A 21585-nucleotide genomic window follows, 5' to 3' on the forward strand; every position below is an offset into this window, starting at 1 on the left:
AACCAGAAGAAAAGTACAAATGATTTAAGAGTCTATGGTGACATCTGTGTACCATGATGCAGTGGTACACTATGTGTAACACTATAGAGATATAAAAAAAATGTACTAGCTCTAGTGCCGTGGTTCTCCAACTGTGGTACATAAGCTTCCTCTGGTGGTACTTGAGGGAAATGCTTTTCTACCAGGAGATTCTCACTCCATCTTAATCTAATAATCTAGTATATGTGAGGAAGAGGAGGATGATGAGAGAGCAGATGATCTTATTGGGAATAAATCTGCCTCCTGTGAAAAGTCTGTAGCCAACTTTGCTCGGCCTTTTTACGCCACTGTGTTTTTAACGTTGATGATCATGGTGTTACTGAGAGAGCTCAGTGTTTTCTCAGGTGGTACTTGGGAGACTCTATATGTGCTTTTCTAAAAGTAAATGTTAACCTCCCTCTTGTTGTGGGAAAAGTTGGAGTCAGTCACAAGTTATACACATTTTGAAAAGATTTTAAGGTGAAGAAATAATGAAAAAATACAACAAAGGAAAAGGAAACTACCCCCAACTGGGTGAAGCAGCGGAAGGACATTTTTAGACTATGACTGCAGTTATGTCGGTGAAGGTTCTCAGTCATCCAGATCGTAATCTTCTTCAGTAGTGAGCTGTGGGCTACTGGACTCTTATCCAAGAGGCTTCTTTAGTTCTGACTAACTAGTGGGAAGAACCAGGTACTTAACCCTTGAGGCCGATACCGGTCTAGAGAGTCGTTCGGTTGAACAATTCAGATCGTTCACCAAGGAGCCATCGATGAGTCTGACTTTCACACACACACACACATAAACACACTGTATATAGTTACATTTAGTAGATATTGTTTCAATCTTTGATGCCTTTTTAATAATAATAATTGAAGTCCGTCAAGCAAACTGTTGTACTGTTATGCCATTAAAAGACAGACGGTTCCCTGCATTTATAGTTAATAAAGCCATAAAATCTAATAATGATTTTTCATTGCATTTTCATGCTTTGAGAATTATTTCAGTCATTTCCACTTGTGTGTGGCGCAAAACATGCCAACTGCGAGAAAGACTCTTGACAATAATGCACCCAAAAGTGTTTCCTTCTCCTTTTTTTTTTAAACAAAGATTTTTATTAAAAGAAAAAGATGAGATGATAATGAAATAATTAATCAACAAGCTTTGTACATCAGGAGCCTTGTTCCAGTGATGACCTACAGACCAACAGAGGGTCCACACGGTAGAGTAGGTCAAGAAGGTCGTAGGTTCGATTCCTGGTTCAACTGAGGGCCTTTGTCTGTGTGGACTTTGCATGTTCTCCCTGTGTGTGTTTGGGTTCTTTATGGGTTCTCCAGTTTCATCCCGCACTCCACAAACATGCAGTGGTTAATTTTACACTGAGTACCAAGCCAACCCCGGCTGACATTAAAAAAGAAAATTGTTCATGGAGGTCTTTTATGGTTAACTTTGAGCGTCATCTGGTCAATTTGGCTAATTGCTGATTTGCCTATCCATGCTAATATTTCTACATGCACCTGAATCTAGATTTTCATAGTTGCAGTCAAGCTCCTCCCCTTTATGATGTTGGCGTCCTGCGAGAAAAAAAGAAAATTTAAAATATATTTTCACATAAAACAAAATCTCAAATAACAATATTTAACAATCAGAAAATCCCTGTGTAAATTGTCCGTAACATTTATTGTCCCCTTAGATATAATAATCTTTCATCTTTTTCCCACAATAACCATTTCTTTACAATTATTTTAAACGTAATTACAGATAAAAAAAAAAGGGCCCACGTGCAGTACTGTAACAGCCCACTAGGGTGACTTCCCCAGCTGAACTGCCTCTACACTGCCCCTACTGGTCATGTTAGTATTGCATCTTTCAGGTCACTGAGCAAACGCTGTCGATTAGTGATAGCGTTCGTAACATTTAACAGGAATTTTGACTAAAATATGTCAGTGACAACGTTTCTTACTAAGAGAGCGCACGATAAAAGCTATTAGCGGCTTCATGCTTTCGTGGCTAAATAGAGTAAGAAACTTAAGTTTTAACTTTTTAAGGCAACTTTCGGGATCAAAACATCTGGTACTGATCTGAAACATTTGCATTGTCTTTTAGAACTTGTTTTAGTAGTTGGCCCTGAGGGAATTAACATGGCATAAGATGAAAAATGGGTAAAATTTCAGGCGACAGTCTACCGGAAATATCACAATGACAAGTCACAATCACATTAGTCTATGTGGGTGCCTAAATTGAAAATACCGTACCAGTCCCAGTGTTTCCAGAGCCTCCAACTGTTTCATAGATACAAACGTCACCTACAAATACAGCACAGGGTGTAAATGTTATTCTCACAAATGTAATAACCGGACAAAGAAAATGGGACTGTCCTCCAACGAAAGATAAGTATGTGTCGTATGCATGAATTACGACCCATAAATAACAGCAGGTACCTCGGATGTGTCGACGTCGAGTAGCTTCGTTGAGGTTTCCAATGGCAGTTCGCTTAGTGGTTAAAGCACTGTACTTTCATGTGATTGACACAGATTCAAATCCCGCATTAAGGCCCTGGTATATTGTGCAACCCAGATTATGGAACCGCGCGCAAGCAGCTCGTTTGGTGCAAGTGGACAGCAAATGCGCGAATGAATTTCGGAAAAATGTCGGTGCCAAAAAAAAACATAATTACGTTTCAGTTGGAGGACAGGTTGAAGAAAATGGCTGTGAAAACATTGGAAGCCTGACCGTGAAGAAGAGTCGAGTACACCTGCTGTTGATTTTCACCTTGATTGACAGTTTGGTCTGTGGCAAATGTCTGACTGTTGAAAATATGCATTCAAAAATAAGTATGTAATATAAAAATCTTATTACAGTATGTATATATCTATTAGTATTAGAAATTGCTGTGATGATGGAGACAAAACAATGGAGTGCCTTTACCAACCTGTTACCATTTGAGTCTGTGGGGAAAAATATACAGTAATTATTATATATTACATGGTTTTGTGTAAAGTTGAAGCACTGCTCCATGTTACTCATCTAAAAAATAATGCCCTGTATTACTTTAAAAAGAAAAACATCCCACCTTTAGACTTTCTGTAGCAAAAAAACAGCAGCAGAGGAATTATTACTAAAACTCCACAAACCAATCCACCAATCAGAGGCAAATGACCGCGAGAACTTTCTGGTTTGGACCATGCTGTAACAAAATAATCACTGTTATTTGTGTGATGATATTGTCACATAAAAAAAGCTTAAATCATACCCACATTTGACTGAAATCCAACTCTGTGGTGAAGTCAGGGTCTGCTGAGAATATTTTCCTTCACATCTGTAAAAGCCTTCATGTGACTCTGACACCGCAGGGATCGTCAGCTCCCATCTCGTGTCATTCTGGACGACTTTGTCGTTTTGATAGAAGACAACATTAGCAACAAAGTTCCCCATCTTCAGCTTGCAGCGAAGAGTAACAGCTGCTCCTTCAGCCACAGGATGTGCCGGACTCTCAAGTAGAATACCTTTGACTAAACAACCAAAAGGAAGAATGTGAAGTTTTATTTGCACCATTTTTAACAAACGTTCTTCAAGTTCAAGCCCAAGTCGAGTCACCAAAGGTCATCGAGGATGAGCTTAAATGATGTTGCAAGGTTTTAACCTTTGCTCATTGGTTTAATCTCAGTTTCTAAGAAAAAAGTCATAATTCTGACTTTAATCTCAAAATTCTGCGGAGAAAAAAAACAGAATTCTGAGAAAAAACTGTGTCCGTCTTCAGCGACTTATATTCAGAATATAAACAATACACAGAATTAATAAAGGGGAAACTTACGTGATGTACTGATGTTGACAGCGCTGCTGAATTGTCCTGACTTAGACTCGCACCAGTACACTGCATGTTGCTCATTTAACTTAGTGATGCATGTTGATCCATTCAGTGTCCCAAAGCTGGAGCATCGCTGACTCATAAAACCGTCTTTAAACTTCACCACTGTCCACTGTGTGGACGAGTTTCCCTCACAGGTCAGTGACACAGAGTCTGACTTGAAGTGTTGAACTTTGTCAGGACTCACTCTGAGAGACGGTGGTGACTGAAACTCTGAAAAACAAATATCATTTATAACATTTTCTCAATATTACAATCTGACTATTTTCAATTCTGACTTTTTCTATTCTGCTTTTTTTTCAGAATTCAGAATTGAAAAAAATCCAAATTCTGATTTTAATCTCAAAATTCTGTGAAAAAGTCAGAATTCTGATTTTTTTTTTCTGTTCTGACATTTTTTGTTTGTTTTTAAGTAAAGTCAGATGTGGCCCTACTATCCTCAACCACAACAGAAACATAAAAAAATGATTCTTTTTTTTTAAATGTAAATGATCATTGGAACAAGGAGAAGAGGGAAAGCAAATAAACAAGTACGCAAACTGACCTCTGGACCAGACAAATTTGGGATCACTGTAAAACGTGTAATGCACTGGGTCTCCTCTTCCTGCTCTGCATGCATACCCTGCTGTATTTGTGTGATTATAGACGACATAGGAATCCTGTGTGGTCCCGTTTGTGCTTCCAGGGAGCAGCTCATAGTCATAGAAGTCTGCTTTATCAGGAATAAGCTTGTACCAGTAGAACCTCCAGCCTGCAGATGGATGTTCAGCAGCACAGTTCAGATTAACTGACGCTCCGGGATTTGGCCACAATAATGACACAGAGAGTTTAGGTGAATCTGTTGGAAGATTAAAAAACTGATTTGAAGGTTTTTGTCTATCCATCTCCAAATATAAATCATATGATGCAAATATTATATATTTTAAGTGTGGTTATCAAAATGAACTTAAACCCCCAAACGATACGATACTTCATGGGAAAAGAATATTTGTTACACAGTTGAAAGGACTAAAATGACTGTATCCGACTGATATCGGTATTGGCAGGTACTTCAGTTTATATCGGTAATATATCTGCTCGCAGATTGATACCATTTATCACCAAAAATAATCTATCTCTATCTCTGTTTGCCCTTTAATCTCATTGTGTGACAGAAAATTAGCAATTTTATCTTGTGGGAATAAGAGATTTTAACAATTTAACAAAACAAGCACCAACCAAGACCTATGTTAGCTTAGGTCTACCTTGCCACTCTATCTCACAGTTTGACAGACTTGTCCAACAGAAAACTGAAGTTAAAAACCATTTACTCTCCCACACCAATGTCCATAGAGAAAATCAGCAATTTTAGCTGCTGCTCTACTTCTGCTTCAAGTGGTCAGTTTGTGTCAAACTGAGGTCAGTTTGTGTCACTGAGGTAAATCCAAACACAGGAGTTTAAACACAGAAGTCACAAAATAACACATTAGAACTTACTAATGGAGGCAGCAGTGGATCAGAAACTCCTGTGTGCTGTGATGTAAAATCACTGCTTTTCTCTATGGGCTTTGGTGTGGGAGAGGGAGATTCAGTCATCATCTACCGCTTTATCCTCAACCAGAGGGTCGCGGGGGGTGCTGTGCCAATCTCAGCTACATCGGGCGATAGGCGGGGTACACCCTGGACAGATCGCCAGTCCATCGCAGGGCCACACACAGATAGAGACAAACAACCATTCACTCTCACACTCACTCCTATGGTCAATTTGGAGTGTCCAATTTACCTATCCCCACATTGCATGTTTTTGGACTGTGGGAGGAAGCCGGAGTACCCGGAGAGAACCCACGCACACACGGGGAGAACATGCAAACTCCATGCAGAAAGGCCCTTGTTCCAACCGGGGCTCGAACCCGGGTCTTCTCGCTGCAAGGCGAGAGTGCTAACCACTACACCACCGTGTGGCCCGAGAGGGAGATTAAATGAATTTAATTTCCCAGCCTCTATCACAGTGAGACAACGTGGCAAACACATTCTTAAGCAGATGTAGATTTGATTCGTGAGACTTGTTCTTTTCTTTAATGATTTCATTTTCAGTGAGGGTGATTATCTCTGTCCCTCTCCCGAGAGATCCCTTATAAATGCATTATCTTACACTTAAATAAAAACAATTTTATATCCAGCAAAACAAAAACATACCAATTACTGTCAGTGTGAAAGCTTTACTCCACCATGTTTGGCCATATGTACTTCTGGCCCTACACATGTAGTCTGATGATGTTGTAGCATTGACAACTACATGTTCCTTTTTCTTTTCTGGAAGAACAACTTGCTGTTTCATCCACCCATACTCCCACATGATGTTTTCTCCACCCTTCTTGTTGTTTTTCCTCGTTTTAGTGCACATTACAGTCTGAAAGTTAACAAACTAGTTTTCAATATTCTAGCCAAGCAACATTTGCCAGATTAAAACAATAAAATTGAATGGAGCATTTGTCGTATTTTGTCTTAAACCAATTCTCTTCAAGAAGTTCAAAACTTAACATTTTGACATCAAATTTGAGTATGTAAAGGTTAAACCTCATCTGTGTCACAGAACTGCTCTTTGACTGAGATTACTAGATTACCATTGCTCATTATTCGCAGAATCAACTATTTTATGAATCCAAAATCAGCACTAATAAAAGAAAAGGTTGAGACTTACCTTTAGCTTTACAGAAAAATCCCAGCACGCAGAGCAAAGTCTGTTCCATCCTCACGTTCAAAAACCGACGCTCTGCTAATCTCCTTTTAGGAACAGAAGTGCAGTATCATTTCAACATCTACAGGCTGGACTTCTTCTTCTGACCTAATCTAATTTGGGCTGTGAGCGCTTCCTTCCCTTTTGCACAGAACTAACACGTCTTGAGCAGATTTGACCGCAGTAACGCACAGGCGTGTTCACGTCACCTTTACCACACAAGTTTCCAGTCCAGATGAGTCCGTTTGGATCACTCATGAACCTCTAATATTGTTTAATTTGGCTTGTTTTATTAGATTAGGTGGGTTTCATTTGGTTGTATGCATTAGTGTGGACTGTGGTGAAACCACATCTCTACATGGGGAGTAGACATCACACAAACAGGATGTCCGGGTTTAGGTGTGAAATTTCACCATTTAACACCTAAGCCTCAAGTGGCAGATTTCCACCTGCTCTACTCGCCTCGCCTGGTACCAGGTACTATTTTTAGTACCTGGTACCAGGCGAGGTTCCAAGCGTGCTCCCACACACAAATCAAGCCGAACAGCGCCGAACTGTAGATCACTTAAAACTACTTAACAATGCTAGCAACTTGGGTTAATCTCCAACAACTACCAGGGAAACCGCTATATTTAACAGTGATGACTCCACCCACGTCAAGTAGGTACTTTTTTGTAGTGGAGATGCAACCTAATCGTGCCGTGTCGTGCCGAGGCAAGGCGAGTAGAGCCGGTGGAAATGCGCCAGAAATGTCTGTCTTCATTCCATATATTCAAGGTTTCATTCAATATATTCAGAGTTTCATTCCATATATTCAAGGTTTCATTCAATATATTCAAAGTTTCATTCCATATATTCAAGGATTCATTCCATATATTCAAGGTTTCATTCAATATATTCAGAGTTTCATTCCATATATTCAAGGTTTCATTCAATATATTTAGAGTTTCATTCCATATATTCAAGGTTTCATTCCATATATTCAAAGTTTCATTCCATATATTCAAGGTTTCATTCCATATATTCAAGGTTTCATTCAATATATTCAAAGTTTCATTCCATATATTCAAGGTTTCATTCCATATATTCAAGGTTTCATTCAATATATTCAAAGTTTCATTCCATATATTCAAGGATTCATGCCATATATTCAAGGTGTCATTCCATATATTCGAGGTTTCATTCAATATATTCAAAGTTTCATTCCATATATTCAAGGATTCATTCCATATATTCAAGGATTCATTCCATATATTCAAAGGATTAATTTCCTGAATGGCATGCCATAATATATATACACATACATATATATATATATATATATATATATATATATATATATATACATACCTACATACACATCAATAATCAGCTTACCTGGTTCGGTTTATACTCTGTGCCTACTATTGATGTGGCGTTGTAATTTACCAATTAAGTTAATTATTAATCTTAACCCAAATTGGTATTCATCTTAAATTATGAGACTGTTTTTGGAGGTTATGAACTAATGGTTCATTCAGAACTGATTGTTCTCCTCTGAGAAGGAGAGGAGAGAAGTGGTGCCCCGATTGAAGTTTGACAAACAAAGTGTAATAAGAATGTATTATTCCATAATTAATTAAATGTTAATATTCAAAATTCATAACCAATCCCATATGATGTGATGATGAACTCAATCATCTCTGGTCTTAGAAATAAAGATCAAATTTGCTATTGCTCATTATACTAAGAGAATAATGAGCTCACATCCAAACGACATCAACGCCGGCACTGCACACACCGGTGCCTTTAGTAAGTCACCAGCCAAATTTGAAGCAAGCAAACCGTTGTACTGTTATGCCATTAATAGACAGATGGTTCCCTGCATTATAGTTAATAAAGCCATGAAATCTAATAATGGTTCCAAAGAACTCCCTTTTCATCTACATGTACGTAGAAATACATGGATTTTTCATTGCATTTTCATGCTTCGAGAATTATTTCAGTCATTTCCACTTCTTTAAATTGTGTGGCGCAATCTTTTTGCACTGTTTTGAACAAAACATGGCAACTGCGAGAAAGACTCTTGACAATAATGCACCAAAAGCGTTTCCTTCACCTTTTTCTTTTTTTTTTTAAAACAAAGATTTTTATTGAAAGAAAAAGAAGAGATGATAATTAAATAATTAATCAACAAGCTTTGTACATCATGAGCCTTGTCCAGTGATGACCTACAGACCAACAAAGGGTCCACACGGTAGAGTAGGTCAAGAAGGTCGTCGGTTTGAATCCTGGTTCGAGTGAGGGCCTTTGTCTGTGTGGACTTTGCATGTTCTCCCTGTGTGCGTTTGGGTTCTCTTTGGGTTCTCCGGTTTCCTCCCGCACTCCACAAACATGCAGTGGTTAATTTGACACTCTGAATGTGTGATGGACCCTGTGATGGACTGGCGACCTGTCCAGCGTGTACCAAGCCAATCCCAGCTGACATACATAAACGTTCATGGGGGTCTTTTATGGTCCAAGCAGCTTTTTATGAGCTGGACTTGTGGGTCACATTTTTAAATCAATCTGAGTTGCAGTGTTTCATTTTTAATCTTAAATTACAGCGCCACCATCTGGACAATTTTGCCTTATAGTGGGAAGCTAATGTACACATTTATACGGTTACTTAACCGAGCATAATATTTGCTAATTGCTAATTTGCCTATAACTGCGAATATTTGTACCTACACCTGAATTTAGATTTACATAGTTGCAGTCAAGCTCCTCCCCTCCATCATGTTGGCGTCCTGCGAGAAAAAAAGAACATTTTAAATTTCATTTCCCAAAAACCAAATCTCAAATAACAATATTAAACCAGCAGAAAATGTGAACATTTATCTGCATTTCCAGATTACAATATAAATCAATCATATCATTTATGAATCAAGTAGATACGGTCAAATAAAAAGACTCACTCTACCTCACTCTGTCACAATCACATTAGTCTATGTAGGAGCCTAAATTGAAAATATCGTACCAGTCCCAGTGTTTCGAGAGCCTCCAACTGTTTCATAGATACAAACGTCACCTACAAATACAGCACAGGGTGTAAATGTTATTCTCACAAATGTAATAACCGGACAAAGAAAAGGGGACTGTCCTCCAACGAAAGATGTGCATGTGTCGTATGCAGGAATTACGACCCATAAATAACAGCAGGTACCTTGGATGTGTTGACGTCGAGTAGCTTCGTTGAGGTTTCCAATGGCAGTTCGCTTAGTGGTTAAAGCATTGTACTTTCATGTGATTGACACAGATTCAAATCCCACATTAAGGCCCTGGTATATGCAACCCATATAATGGAACCGCGCGCAAGGAGCCCGTTTGGTGCGAGTGGACACCAAATGCGCAAATGAATTTCGGAAAAATGTCGGTGCGCTATGTGGCCAAAAAAAACCATAATTACGTTTCAGTTGGAGGACAGGTTGAAGAAAATGGCTGTGAAAACATTGGAAGCCTGACCGTGAAGAAGAGTCGAGTACACCTGCTGTTGATTTTCACCTTGATTGACAGTTTGGTCTGTGGCAAATGTCTGACTGTTGAAAATATGCATTCAAAAATAAGTATGTAATATAAAAATCTTATTACAGTATGTATATATCTGCCGCAGTATTAGAAATTGATGTGATGATGGAGACAAAACAATGGAGTGCCTTTACCAACCTGTTACCATATACAGTAATTATTATATATTACATGGTTTTGTGTAAAGTTGAAGCACTGCTCCATGTTACTCATCTAAAAAATAATGCCCTGTATTACTTTAAAAAGAAAAACATCCCACCTTTAGACTTTCTGTAGCAAAAAAACAGCAGCAGAGGAATTATTACTAAAACTCCACAAACCAATCCACCAATCAGAGGCAAATGACCTGGAGAGCTTTCTGGTTTGGACCATGCTGTAACAAAATAATCACTGTTATTTGTGTGATGATATAGTCACATAAAAAATGCTTAAATCATACCCACATTTGACTGAAATCCAACTCTGTAGTGAAGTCAGAGTAAAAGTCTGAGTCCACAGAAAATATGTTTCTTCACATCTGTAAAAGCCTTCATGTGACTTTGACACCGCAGGGATCGTCAGCTCCCATCTCGTGTCATTCTGGACGACTTTGTCGTTTTGATAGAAGACAACATTAGCAACAAAGTTCCCCGTCTTCATCTTGCAGCGAAGAGTAACAGCTGCTCCTTCAGCCACAGGACGTGCCGGACTCTCAAGTAGAATATCTTTGTCTACACAACCAAAAGAAACACAACAACACAAACAACACCATCTGTGTTTGCATTGATTTTCTGTAAGCCTTGCATTCACTATACTATTCTCTCGGCCACCGTGAAATTTTGCAGAAAACTGGGTTAAACTGTCGCCTGCGATTTATATTCAGAATATAAACTGGGCGTACACAGAATTTATAAAGGGGTTAACTCACCTGATACACTGATGTTGACAGCGCTGCTGAATTGTCCTGACTTAGACTCGCACCAGTACACTGCATCTTGGTGATTCAACTGAGTGATGCATGTTGATCCAGTCAATTCCCCAAAGCTGGAACATCGTAGACTGTTAAAACCGTCTTGACGAAACCTCACCACTGTCCACTGTGCAGAGTTTCCCTCACAGGTCAGTGATACAGAGTCTGACCTGAAGTGTTGAACTTTATCAGGACTCACTCTGAGAGACGGTGGTGACTGAAACTCTGAAAAACCAATATAACTTAGAACTTTTTTTCTAAGAAATTCTGAGATTAAAGCTTTTTTTTTTCTTTTTCTTTTTTAATCAGATGTGGCCCTACTGTCCTCTACCACACATATTAACCATAACAGAAACATACAAAATTATTTTGGTAATTATCCAATGCTGTGAAATGAAATCATTGATGCCTTAAAACATGTTGCCTATCCCAGCTTTAACTAATTGGTCCACTATCAACCAGACACAACACCATATTGTTGAGGTTGGAATGAAAGAAAAACAAAAACATGAATAACAAGGCAATCAGAGATGGCAGGCTTCAGCCCATTCACGCAACTCTGTCGGCCTCTGTTGGTCAAAATGGCAAGTGCAGAAACACAGACAGACACACAGACACACAGAGCCACTAAAAACAATACTTCACTCCCACTTTGTGAATGTAAATTGTGAAATCATTGCTTTTGAAGTCATGATCAATGGAACAAGGAGAAAAGGGAAAGCAAATAAACAAGTACACAAACTGACCTCTGGACCAGACAAACTTTCGAAAACTGTAAGACGTGTAATGCACTGGGTCTCCTCTTCCTGCTCTGCATGCATACCCTGCTGTGTTTGTGTGATTATAGACGACATAGGAATCCCATGTGGTCCCACCTGTGCTTCCAGGGAGCAGCTCATATCCGTAGAAGTGTGCTTCATCTATGTTAGGAATAAGCTTGTACCAGTAGAACCTCCAGTCTGCAGACAGATGTTCAGCAGCGCAGTGCAGAATAACTGATGCTCCGTGATTTGGCCACATGGACGACACAGAGAGTTTAGGTGAACCTGTTGGAAGATTAAAAAACTGATTTGAAGGTTTTTGTCTATCTCCAAATATAAATGACATAATGCAAATATTAACGGAATAGTTTGGGATTTTTGAGTCTGGTTGTGTACGATATCAAAATGAACTTAAACCCCCAAACAATACGATACTTTATGGGAGAAGAATATTTGTTACACAGTTGGAGAATTATGTCTTTCAAATAGTTTTAAAGGACTAAAATGTGATATTAGTATTGGCAGGTACTCTGGGTTTATATCCCTACTGAAAACATAGCAGATTGAAGCCATTTATCATCACCAAAAATCATTTTTGACAGCCTTTCCTAGATGGATGGACTTAATTTCGTAAACCATTCACTCTCCCACACCAAAGTCCACACAGACAATTAGCATTTTTTGTTGATTTTAATTAGATTTTAACAACTGAACTTTTGTTAGTTTAGGTGTACAACATTTTTCAAATTTATCAAGTGAATTAAATCTCATTTAAATAAATATTTCTTAGAGAATTTCTTTGATGGTGATACAACTTTGTTATATTTTAAACAGTTTTGCACAATTTCTTGTTCTGTTTTCAGTCTGAAAGTGGTGTCAGACTAACATACTAGTTTTGAATATTCTAGACAAGCAATATTTGCCAGATTAAATCAATAAAATTGAATGGAATATTATTTTGTCTTAAACCAATTCTTTTCAAGAAGTTCAAAAATGATGGCGTGTTTCCACCGGCTCCACTCGCCACGGCACGGTACAGTCAAGTTGCGTTTCCACTAGCATAGTACCTGGTACCAGGTACTTTCTTTAGTTCTTGCTCTGGAGAGGTTCCAAGTATTGGAAAATCAGTATTGGAGCCCATATTGATACAGATAGTGTATCAAAAGACCAATAAATCAGCACAAATAAAAGAAAAGGTTGAGACTTACCTTCAGCTTGTCCACAGTACAAGAGAAGATTCAGTGCTTTAAGTGAAAAATAAAAAGTCAGACATGATCAAACTGACAAAAAAACGATTAAAACTAAAGCATAAGTGGGCGACACGGAGAAAGGAAAGCGACTCACAGAATAATCCCAGCACGCAGAGCAAAGTCTGTTCCATCCTCACGTTCAAAAACCGACGCTCTGCTAATCTCCTTTGAGAAACAGAAGTGCAGTATCATTTCAACATCTACAGGCTGGACTTCTTCTTCTGACCTAATCTGGGCTGTGAGCACTTCCTTCCCTTTTGCACAGAACTAACACGTCTTGAGCAGATTTGACCGCAGTAACGCACAGGCATGTTCACGTCACTTTTACCACACAAGTTTTCCAGTCCAGATGAGTCCGTTTGGATCACTCATGAACCTCTAATATTGTTTAATTTGGCTTGTTGTATCAGATTAGGTGGGTTTTATTTGGTTGTATGCATTAGTGTGGACTGTGGTGAAACCACATCTTTAAATGGGGAGTAGGAGTCACACAAACAGGATGATCTAGTTTAGGTGTTAAATTTCACCATTTAACACCTAAGCCTCAAAATGTCTGTCTGGACTTTTTTGCTAATTTTAACCATAAAAAGGGAAGATGTTAAAGAAATTACTCACAGATGTCCTGTGAGTAAGTGCTTTAGCCCATTTTTACAGAATAACTGTCAATATCTGGCAGATATTTACAATTTACTGCAAGTTTTCAGAAAAACCAGTTGTAGTTGTACATGAACACCAGATTTTGAGTGTTAAATTCGAACTGTATAAGACGTTTGGTTGAGTGTTTGTCTCAATATCCAAAAACAAAGTTTTTCACATTTGATCTGGCATTATATAAGTATTATAAGTAAATACAGTCAAAACGTACGTCTTCAATTATATCGTGTCGGCCGCAAATCATAGTGTAACGGGTGATGCACGGACATGCATTAGCTAGAACCCTGAAAGACAATTAATTTGGTTTTGTCTTTGTTTATCTAAAGAAAGTTCTGGCACATCCACTCATTAATTTGTCACTATTAGCACTTGCATTCGGGCTATCATTTTCAGGTCACATGGTGCTGCAAATTTGCGCGTCGTCTGCATCGTTGAAAGCTCCTCCTATAATCCATTCATCTTCTACCACTTTTATCTGGAACATGTAGGTCACAGCTGGGGTCACGGTCAATTTAGAGTGTCCAATTTGCCTAATCCCCAAATCTGCATATTTTTGGACTGTGGGAGGAAACCAGAGAACCTGGAGAAAACCCACGTACACACGGGAAGAACATGAAAACTCACATGCAGAAAAGCCCTTGTGTCGACTGGGTCGCAAACTCGGGTCTGACCACAACACCAACCATGTGGCCCCTTCCCATACTTTTTATTTATATCGAGCTTTTTAAAGGGCACTCAAACAAAGGGTTTTGAAATGAAAGGTAGCCTAGTGCAACATTAATGATCTCCACACAATGGATTTGGTAAAACCGCATTGCCGTGCGTTACTGCAAGATCTTAGAAACATGTGGACTTCTGCCAGCCAATCCGCAGAGATCCACTTACATCACAGCAGTGGCGATTGCTCTAAGACAGCAAGGGACGCTCAGCTTCCTCGATACTAAACATGCACTAGAACGCATGGTTTTTGTATTTCCATAGCAGCCTCGGTGTTAAGAGCTTCAACTGTTGAAGCAACTGTCAAATGCGGCAAAAACATCACTTCCACGGAAGCTCAACTTCTCTGGGAGTCAGTGGAGCAATGGGCGGGCACAGAGTTTGCAAGGGTATTTTATTTGTACACATAAACTGTAAAATAAAATTAATTTAGCATTTCAGTTTTACATAATTATCGCCTTTCCTTGTTCTAGTTGTTCATATGCAGAATTTATTTGAAGAATTTATGTACAGTAACGGGACCTGAAATGAGCTTCCCCAGCAAACACTACTGCATCACAGCAAACATCGTGAAATTTTACCACTCAGCGGAGACCCCCGACGCTCGAATCCTCAGTGCAGTCCCAGAAGGCAAAAAGTATTAAAACAGCTTGTTCTCCTGCATCTACGGTAATATCTCAAAAACAAATGATGGCAAGCTGATGGCGTGTTATCCCAGAGGACCGGTTTTTTGAATAATTCTTCTCTTTTGTGTATTTGTGCTTTTCTAAAATGACAGAAAAATACAACAAAGAAAAAGTAAAGTACCCACAAATGGGTGAAGCAGTAGAAGGACCTTTTTAGACTATGACTGCAGTCATCCAAGAGGCTTCTTTAGTACTGACTAACTAGTGGGAAGAACCAGGTATTTAACCCCTGAAGCCGATACCGGTCTAGATACAGACAGAAGGTGTAAACGGGTTCTTAGGGTGTCACCTGAGAGGCAGAGTCTTGGATAAAAGAGGTGAAACATATTCAACTTAACTCAGGCAAGTCCAGTCGCCCACAGCTAACCACGAAAGATGGCTGCAGTTACTTGTTTCTTATGTTATACCTTTAAACCTTGAACGGGTTCTATAAACCTTTTTATGAAGCACCAGTCGTACACTAGAAACATACAGTCGATCCTGTGTTTATCTTTCAAGTTAAATTGACTTTCTATCAACATTTCACGTTTTTTGTTAACCGGGCGTCCCTCGTTGTCTGGTCTGGTCACCCGAGGTGCTACAAAATATGGTCCTTTTTTAAAACTGCAACAAAAACATGAACAAAATATTGGAAAATTACTATGTAATTTTTTCTTTTATTGAGAAATGTTAATGTTGTTGGCATAAGTGCATCTATAGTACTAAAAGAATGCAATGATACACATGGTGGCTTGTTTATATAAAAATGTTTGAGCGTTTGTAAGCGGTTATACGTATTTGTCTATAGCCCTATATCTACACCTCTGTCTCACAACATTAACATTTTATTTAATAAAGCAATCCTGAAAATGCATTCTAGACCAAAAACTAATCCTCATCGGGCTGCACCTCCAATCAGGGGTCTAGGCTAATCGGGAGCGGCCGGTGAAGTTGTATGGGAAAAAAAAAAGGTCCGAAAACAACAGTTTGATATTTATCTAGAATTTCTGTTGTTTAGAAAGAGCAAATATAAAATAATTAAAAAAAATATACATCTATATACATCTATATATATATATATGTACACACACACAATAAAGCAAACTGAAAACTAATATTCTATAAATGAAAAAACATCTCAAGCCAAAGCTCATTAATAATAATAATAATAATTACAACAAACAACAGCCACACTAGGGCTGATTGATTTACAATATCTGACTGAGACTATTTTGACTATATTGCTAAAAAAGCAATTCACAATATTATTGTATAGGGGAAGGTAATTGTTCTCTGGGGGGGGTTTGAAAAAAAAAAAAAACATTTAAAATGACTACTGTGTGTGCAAATCTGTGCCAAATAAAGTCTTCAGAATACGACGTGTAGGTCAGGACCATGTCATCTAAAAATGGCATTTCGATTTTGCTTTAATAAATATTGAAGATTGCAGCAAACCATGATTGAAATTTCCAATTCATTATTCAGCCCTAAGCCACCCTCTCAAATAGGGAGTAAAACCATCGGTCTCCGTTTGTCACTTCATCTAAAGGTGGTGCCAACACACACATACACTTGTTTTTATATCTTAGTAAGGACACATCCTTGACATAAGGCATTTATAGCCCCTTACCCCAATCATAACCTAATTCTAAATAACCCTAAAAGCAGGTCTTAAACATGAAAAAGCCCTTTTTAGTTACAAAATGTCCCCACAGGTGTGTACATTTTTTTGGTCCTCACAAAAATATAAATACAAACACACACATCAGCTCCTGACCTCAGTGCATGTGATTAATCCTCTGAAAGTCATCACAAATATCAGTTGAAGGCGTGTGTATGTATTAGATGCACAGTTTGTTGTAAGTGGTAGACTTCAGACTTCATTGCTGTGGCTTCAGATTACGGGGCTTTTGCAGTTCACTGTACACTGTGCAAATTTGCACAGGGGGCTGCTTTTCTTCCATGCCGACACACTGTGGCGCTGTTGCACCTCCAGTGCTTTTCACGTTTGTACCTTTATCATCGTCTCCTCCACGAGAAGCCGGCACATGAATTGGCTCCATGGAAAGGCAATAGACAGTATCCACTTTCTGACTCGGCCTGGACCTTGAATCTTGGATGGGGTTTATGTCATCGATGTTTTCATAAGCGGCGTCAGATGGACTGGATGAGGAGGTCGAGGTTCTGGGCTCATATTGTGGCTGTTCCTCAAGCTGAGTAGCAAAAACAAAGACAATGTTAACACCTTAAAAACACACATTTTATTGTAAAGACAGAAGAATACGACAGGATTCTAACAGGAAAAGTTCGGAAATTTCTGAAAACTATCAAGAATTGATTCTAAAAGACAATTATTGCAGGTTTACATGGAATACGGACCCTGCAGTCCAGTAGATGACATAATAATCATCAATCATAATTTAAGATATATAATTTCATCTGTATACACACACACATACATATATATATATATATATATATACATACATACATACATACATACACACACACACATATATATACATATATATATATACACACACACACATATATCTATACATACATACATACATACATATACATATATACACACATATACATACATACATAGATACATACACATTCAGCTTACCTGGTTCGGTTTAAACTTTGAGCAAAGCTTCTTAACTATATAAGAAACTATAAAAACCAGAAATATGAAGCAAGCACAAGCTCCAGAAATTAGGAGGAGCCCATTTGTGTGTACGACCACTATGTTATCCGGGCCATATGTTCTGAAGCCTGCAAAGACATTAAAAACACAACATTAGCTATAATTAAATGTGTCTTTTCTCATACATGTCAACGGAGGGGGAAAAAAAAAAATCACGTCAAACACAAATGTAACATTTGCTGTAAACAGTAGTAGAGTTTGGTTTGCTAGTTTTCTAAAATAAACCAAAACATTAAACACACACACACACACACTAACATGCTAACGACTGAAGCTACACACGAAGCACACACACTAACATGCCAACAATTGAAGCTACACACACTAACATGCTAACGACTGAAGCTACACACGAAACACACACACTAACATGCTAACAATTGAAGCTACATGTCAAACACACACACACTAACATGCCAACAACTGAAGCTACACACGAATCAAAGCCCAGAATCAAGTGTGTATTTCTTTTCTTTCTTTCTTTGATAGCTTGCTAATATTAGCAAGTATAGCCACTGATGTTCACTTCACACCTACGCTGTGGGAACACCACTTCAACTTGACGCTCGCAGAAGCTACACATCATAAGCTAGGGTTGCTAACCATCACATAAAATAAGGATTAATTCTGTATTTGAAAGATAATTCTGCTGGAAAACCCAGCGTAGAGCAACCAGTCCGCCAGCTAAACCAGCAAAATCCAGAACAGTCTATGCTGATTTATGCATTGCGGGGCTTCGCCACTGTTCAGTTATTAAGACATCCAGAAAATAAGTAGAACTCCACACGTCGATACTTACACATCGTCGCCGTGTTTTCAGAAACATGATTTGTGCTGACGTGGTTGTTGCCACTGCAGACAACGGCCCTGTTGCTCATGGAGACGGTGATGTTGACCTCACTGAACAGCTTCTGTGATGGGTGGCAGCCACCTTTGTCACACATGGACCACAGCCAGCGACCCCAGACGGAGCAGTTCACTGTAAAGTTGCAGAATCCTGCGGACAGGTTTGATCGCAGCACTGACATGGCGATGACGGGCCTCGGAACAGCGTCTGCAACAGATATTATTCATTGCGGTCATTTTTGAGAGGGTTATTGTGCATAACATTTTTCAAACTTTGCACAGAGGTCAGGTCTGGCCTTGGTGGGAACTTGTTATAGCCCAAGACGAACAAAAAAAGTATATTGGAACCACGTCCACAACAGCCTGGCACCTCCTCCTCATGCTGGTCACACACTACTGTGGGAAGGCATCCCATTCTTCAACCAGCATTTGTCATCAGTCAGCCAATGGGGTTGTGTTGTTCACTCTGGCACAAACAGCACATCCAAGCTGATCTCACAAGTGTTCAATTGATCAAGGTCAGATTTCATCTGCTCTCCTTCCAAATTCTGCAGGTAGTCTCTGATAAACTCCGCTCTGTGGGGGCGAGGAACATCTTGGAGGATGGAGTTCAGATTTGGGATTGCCTCCAATGATGACGACCCTTGTTTTTCCACTGAGGAGATGCTGCCGTGTATGGTTCTTCCACATGCTACTAAGGCCCGTGTTTGTTCAGTGAATAAACTGTTACATTGTTAAACTTCAATTATCTTATCCAATAAACGACACCTAACAAAAGTCATGAGTAGAATAATAAAAAATAATATTGTTTGGCATTGGCAGAGAAGTTTTTCATGGGCACAACCCTCATACTCAACTCTGCTGCTCACACAGAAATGCATTTTCCATACAAATGCGAAATAAACTGGCTTTCCAACAGTGTGAGATTTATTGCCAAGAAGTAGTGTTAAAACAAAGAAATAATCCACCAAACAAAAGTGTCCATCATTGATGTAAATGTAAGGAAATTTGGGCAGCACTCATTTAACACAAACACTGATAAAAATCAAGTATTAAAAGTGCAAATACAGCAGGCAAAAAACATGTGGTATCAGTCCACTATGCAATAACATTCAACAACTTCATTACGTCTCTGTTTCAAGCATCAGTAGCAACTGCCTTCACTGCAGAGTAATCTAAGAAAACAGGATCACGGTGAAACATGTTAGCGGAGCATTTCAAGATGCAAAAAAGAACTTACAAGGCTGGGAGTGAGATGAAGTGACACTGACAAGGGACTCAATCAGGAACAGGTGGGGGTAATCAGAGAACACAACAAGGGCAGGATGTAAGACAAGATACAAAGTAAAAGAGGAAGTAGGGGACTAATGAAACGTCAAAGTAAGACAAGCCAGGAAATATATACATCAAGACTAAATCGAAAGACAGAAAATGGAAATACTTGTTGCTACCCAAGTGCAGCCACTTCCTGCTGAAACAGTTTACAGTAGAATAATGTTATATTTATAGTGAAATTTTTCTTAGTGCCGGTCCAAAACCTGGAGAAATCAGGAACGTTGTGTCAGAAAGAGCATCAATATACTGTACACCATGGCCAAGAGGAAAGGAAGTAGGCTCGTAAGTGGAAGGTTGCTGGTTCAATCCAAGGAAGGGTTAAATGCTCTCCCACATTGCTCCCTGGGTGCAAAACTAACTTATTCAGGAATTGTCAAATCAAATATGCAAATGATCCACTTTGGCGACCCCTGAAAGTACTAGAGAAAGGTCTTAGCATTAAGACATGGAAGATTCAAACACAGTCTGAAGAGAAACCTACCTTGAACATTGACTCTGTGGTTCTCCTCTGTTTCTTTAAAAGTCTCGTCTTGGATTTTGATTGTATAGGTGCCGGTGTCTGCCTTTGTCAGCTTTTTTATGCACAGGGTCATGTTTTCACGATGGTAATCCACTTTTTCTTTAAAAAGAGGGTTGAAATTTAAAGGGGAGACGATAACGTAACTACCGAACTTCCACGTACTACTCATATGTGGTGGTGGTTTTGTAACGTGGAGACACAGTGAGCTGTTTGTGGCTTGGTAATATGTCCTTGCTGGGTCAACTGCCATGATTCCTGATTTGAAAAAAAAATAAAAAATCCCAATAAATATCGTAAAAGGCAACATTAAACATGACAAAAGATATTTGACATACACAAAGGTGAGATACTGCTTTGTAGTAGCATTGCTGTAGAGTATAAAGATATCAAAAAGCAAATAATATACATTTTATTCATCTTACCTGCAAGAATCCAACAGCTGAGAAGAAGAAACATTTTCACCTCTTTATGTGTATGCTGGCACTGGCAACCACAATTTCATAAAGCAGCAGGTGTCAAATGTGACGAACAGCAGGAAGTGGTAGAGCACAGCACAACTGAAAATAATGTGGATGGAAACAAGAAAATGGAGAACCAGCGAGACAAAAATAAGACATCATTTGTTTAAAATGTCTTCCCATACAGCTACTTTGAACCACATGGTAGAAAAGTACACGATAGCAAGCTTCATTGGAGACACAACTTGAAAAGTGTACAAGGATTAGATGATTGGCGTTGTGTATTTTGCATTACGTGGCGCCAACTGATGCATTTAAATACTTAATCAAGGCCGTACACAGATTCATATCACAACAGTGGTATACCCAGTGCAAACGGGCCAGGATTTCCATATAACCACTTGAAAATGTACTTTTGTTTTTGGTCATTTTCATCAGAAAAACAAAAAAATATAGGTTATAGGGCTGGCGGTCTGAAAACTAAAGCCGAGTAGTACTTAGAAAATAGGATAAACAGGCTCAATTTGTTAAAAAACATCACAGTGGACATGGTAGCGTTTCGTTGCTGC

The 21585-nt window shown here is 38.9% G+C and overlaps 3 protein-coding genes across 4 annotated transcripts; all 3 read right to left on the minus strand.

Moving 5' to 3' along the window:
- Positions 1-1122: 1122 nt before the first annotated feature.
- LOC131456851 (low affinity immunoglobulin gamma Fc region receptor II-like) lies at positions 1123-6629 on the minus strand. The gene is made up of 9 exons (XM_058625511.1): positions 6567-6629; positions 4431-4724; positions 3833-4099; positions 3276-3530; positions 3092-3205; positions 2951-2966; positions 2752-2825; positions 2274-2324; positions 1123-1592 (listed from the first exon to the last, which is right to left on the minus strand). The coding sequence occupies exons 1-9, from the start codon at positions 6613-6615 to the stop codon at positions 1492-1494; spliced, it is 1221 nt and encodes a 406-aa protein (XP_058481494.1). The 5' UTR covers positions 6616-6629; the 3' UTR covers positions 1123-1491.
- Positions 6630-8774: 2145 nt separating this feature from the next.
- On the minus strand, positions 8775-13261 carry LOC131456909 (low affinity immunoglobulin gamma Fc region receptor II-like). Of its 2 annotated transcripts, none has more exons than XM_058625594.1 (9): positions 13203-13261; positions 13067-13102; positions 11973-12143; positions 11056-11322; positions 10592-10858; positions 10408-10521; positions 10086-10159; positions 9601-9651; positions 8775-9370 (listed from the first exon to the last, which is right to left on the minus strand). In XM_058625594.1, the coding sequence occupies exons 1-9, from the start codon at positions 13237-13239 to the stop codon at positions 9326-9328; spliced, it is 1062 nt and encodes a 353-aa protein (XP_058481577.1). In that variant the 5' UTR covers positions 13240-13261; the 3' UTR covers positions 8775-9325. The 2 variants fall into 2 exon arrangements, with proteins under 2 accessions (XP_058481577.1, XP_058481576.1); XM_058625593.1 differs by having other exon boundaries at positions 11844-12143.
- Positions 13262-15152: 1891 nt separating this feature from the next.
- Positions 15153-21053, minus strand: LOC131456980 (uncharacterized). Its single transcript, XM_058625707.1, has 5 exons — positions 20981-21053; positions 20520-20813; positions 18657-18911; positions 17777-17925; positions 15153-17357 (listed from the first exon to the last, which is right to left on the minus strand). Exons 1-5 carry the CDS (start codon positions 21012-21014, stop codon positions 17025-17027), a joined length of 1065 nt encoding a protein of 354 aa, XP_058481690.1. The 5' UTR covers positions 21015-21053; the 3' UTR covers positions 15153-17024.
- Positions 21054-21585: the final 532 nt, after the last annotated feature.

This window comes from Solea solea, chromosome 3, assembly GCF_958295425.1.
Source record: "Solea solea chromosome 3, fSolSol10.1, whole genome shotgun sequence".
NCBI classification, from domain to species: Eukaryota; Metazoa; Chordata; class Actinopteri; order Pleuronectiformes; family Soleidae; genus Solea; species Solea solea.

What these genes read in the sequence shown, in the direction of transcription:
- LOC131456851 (XM_058625511.1), bottom strand. Translation starts at nt 6,615, where the DNA reads ATGGAACAGACTTTGCTCTGCGTGCTGGGATTTTTCTGTAAAGCTAAA. An exon ending in CAAATTTGTCTGGTCCAGAG is followed by an intron (nt 4,100 to 4,430) that starts GTCAGTTTGCGT and finishes TTTGTTTTTCAG; the next exon opens with AGTTTCAGTCACCACCGTCT. An exon ending in CTCTGGAAACACTGGGACTG is followed by an intron (nt 1,593 to 2,273) that starts GTACGGTATTTT and finishes TTTTTCTCGCAG; the next exon opens with GACGCCAACATCATAAAGGG.
- LOC131456909 (XM_058625593.1), bottom strand. Translation starts at nt 13,239, where the DNA reads ATGGAACAGACTTTGCTCTGCGTGCTGGGATTATTCT. An exon ending in TGTCAACATCAGTGTATCAG is followed by an intron (nt 10,859 to 11,055) that starts GTGAGTTAACCC and finishes TTGGTTGTGTAG; the next exon opens with ACAAAGATATTCTACTTGAG. An exon ending in CTCTCGAAACACTGGGACTG is followed by an intron (nt 9,371 to 9,600) that starts GTACGATATTTT and finishes TTTTTCTCGCAG; the next exon opens with GACGCCAACATGATGGAGGG.
- LOC131456980 (XM_058625707.1), bottom strand. Translation starts at nt 21,014, where the DNA reads ATGTTTCTTCTTCTCAGCTGTTGGATTCTTGCAG. An exon ending in CAGCTGTTGGATTCTTGCAG is followed by an intron (nt 20,814 to 20,980) that starts GTAAGATGAATA and finishes TTTTCAAATCAG; the next exon opens with GAATCATGGCAGTTGACCCA. An exon ending in TGAAAACACGGCGACGATGT is followed by an intron (nt 17,926 to 18,656) that starts GTAAGTATCGAC and finishes ATGTCTTTGCAG; the next exon opens with GCTTCAGAACATATGGCCCG.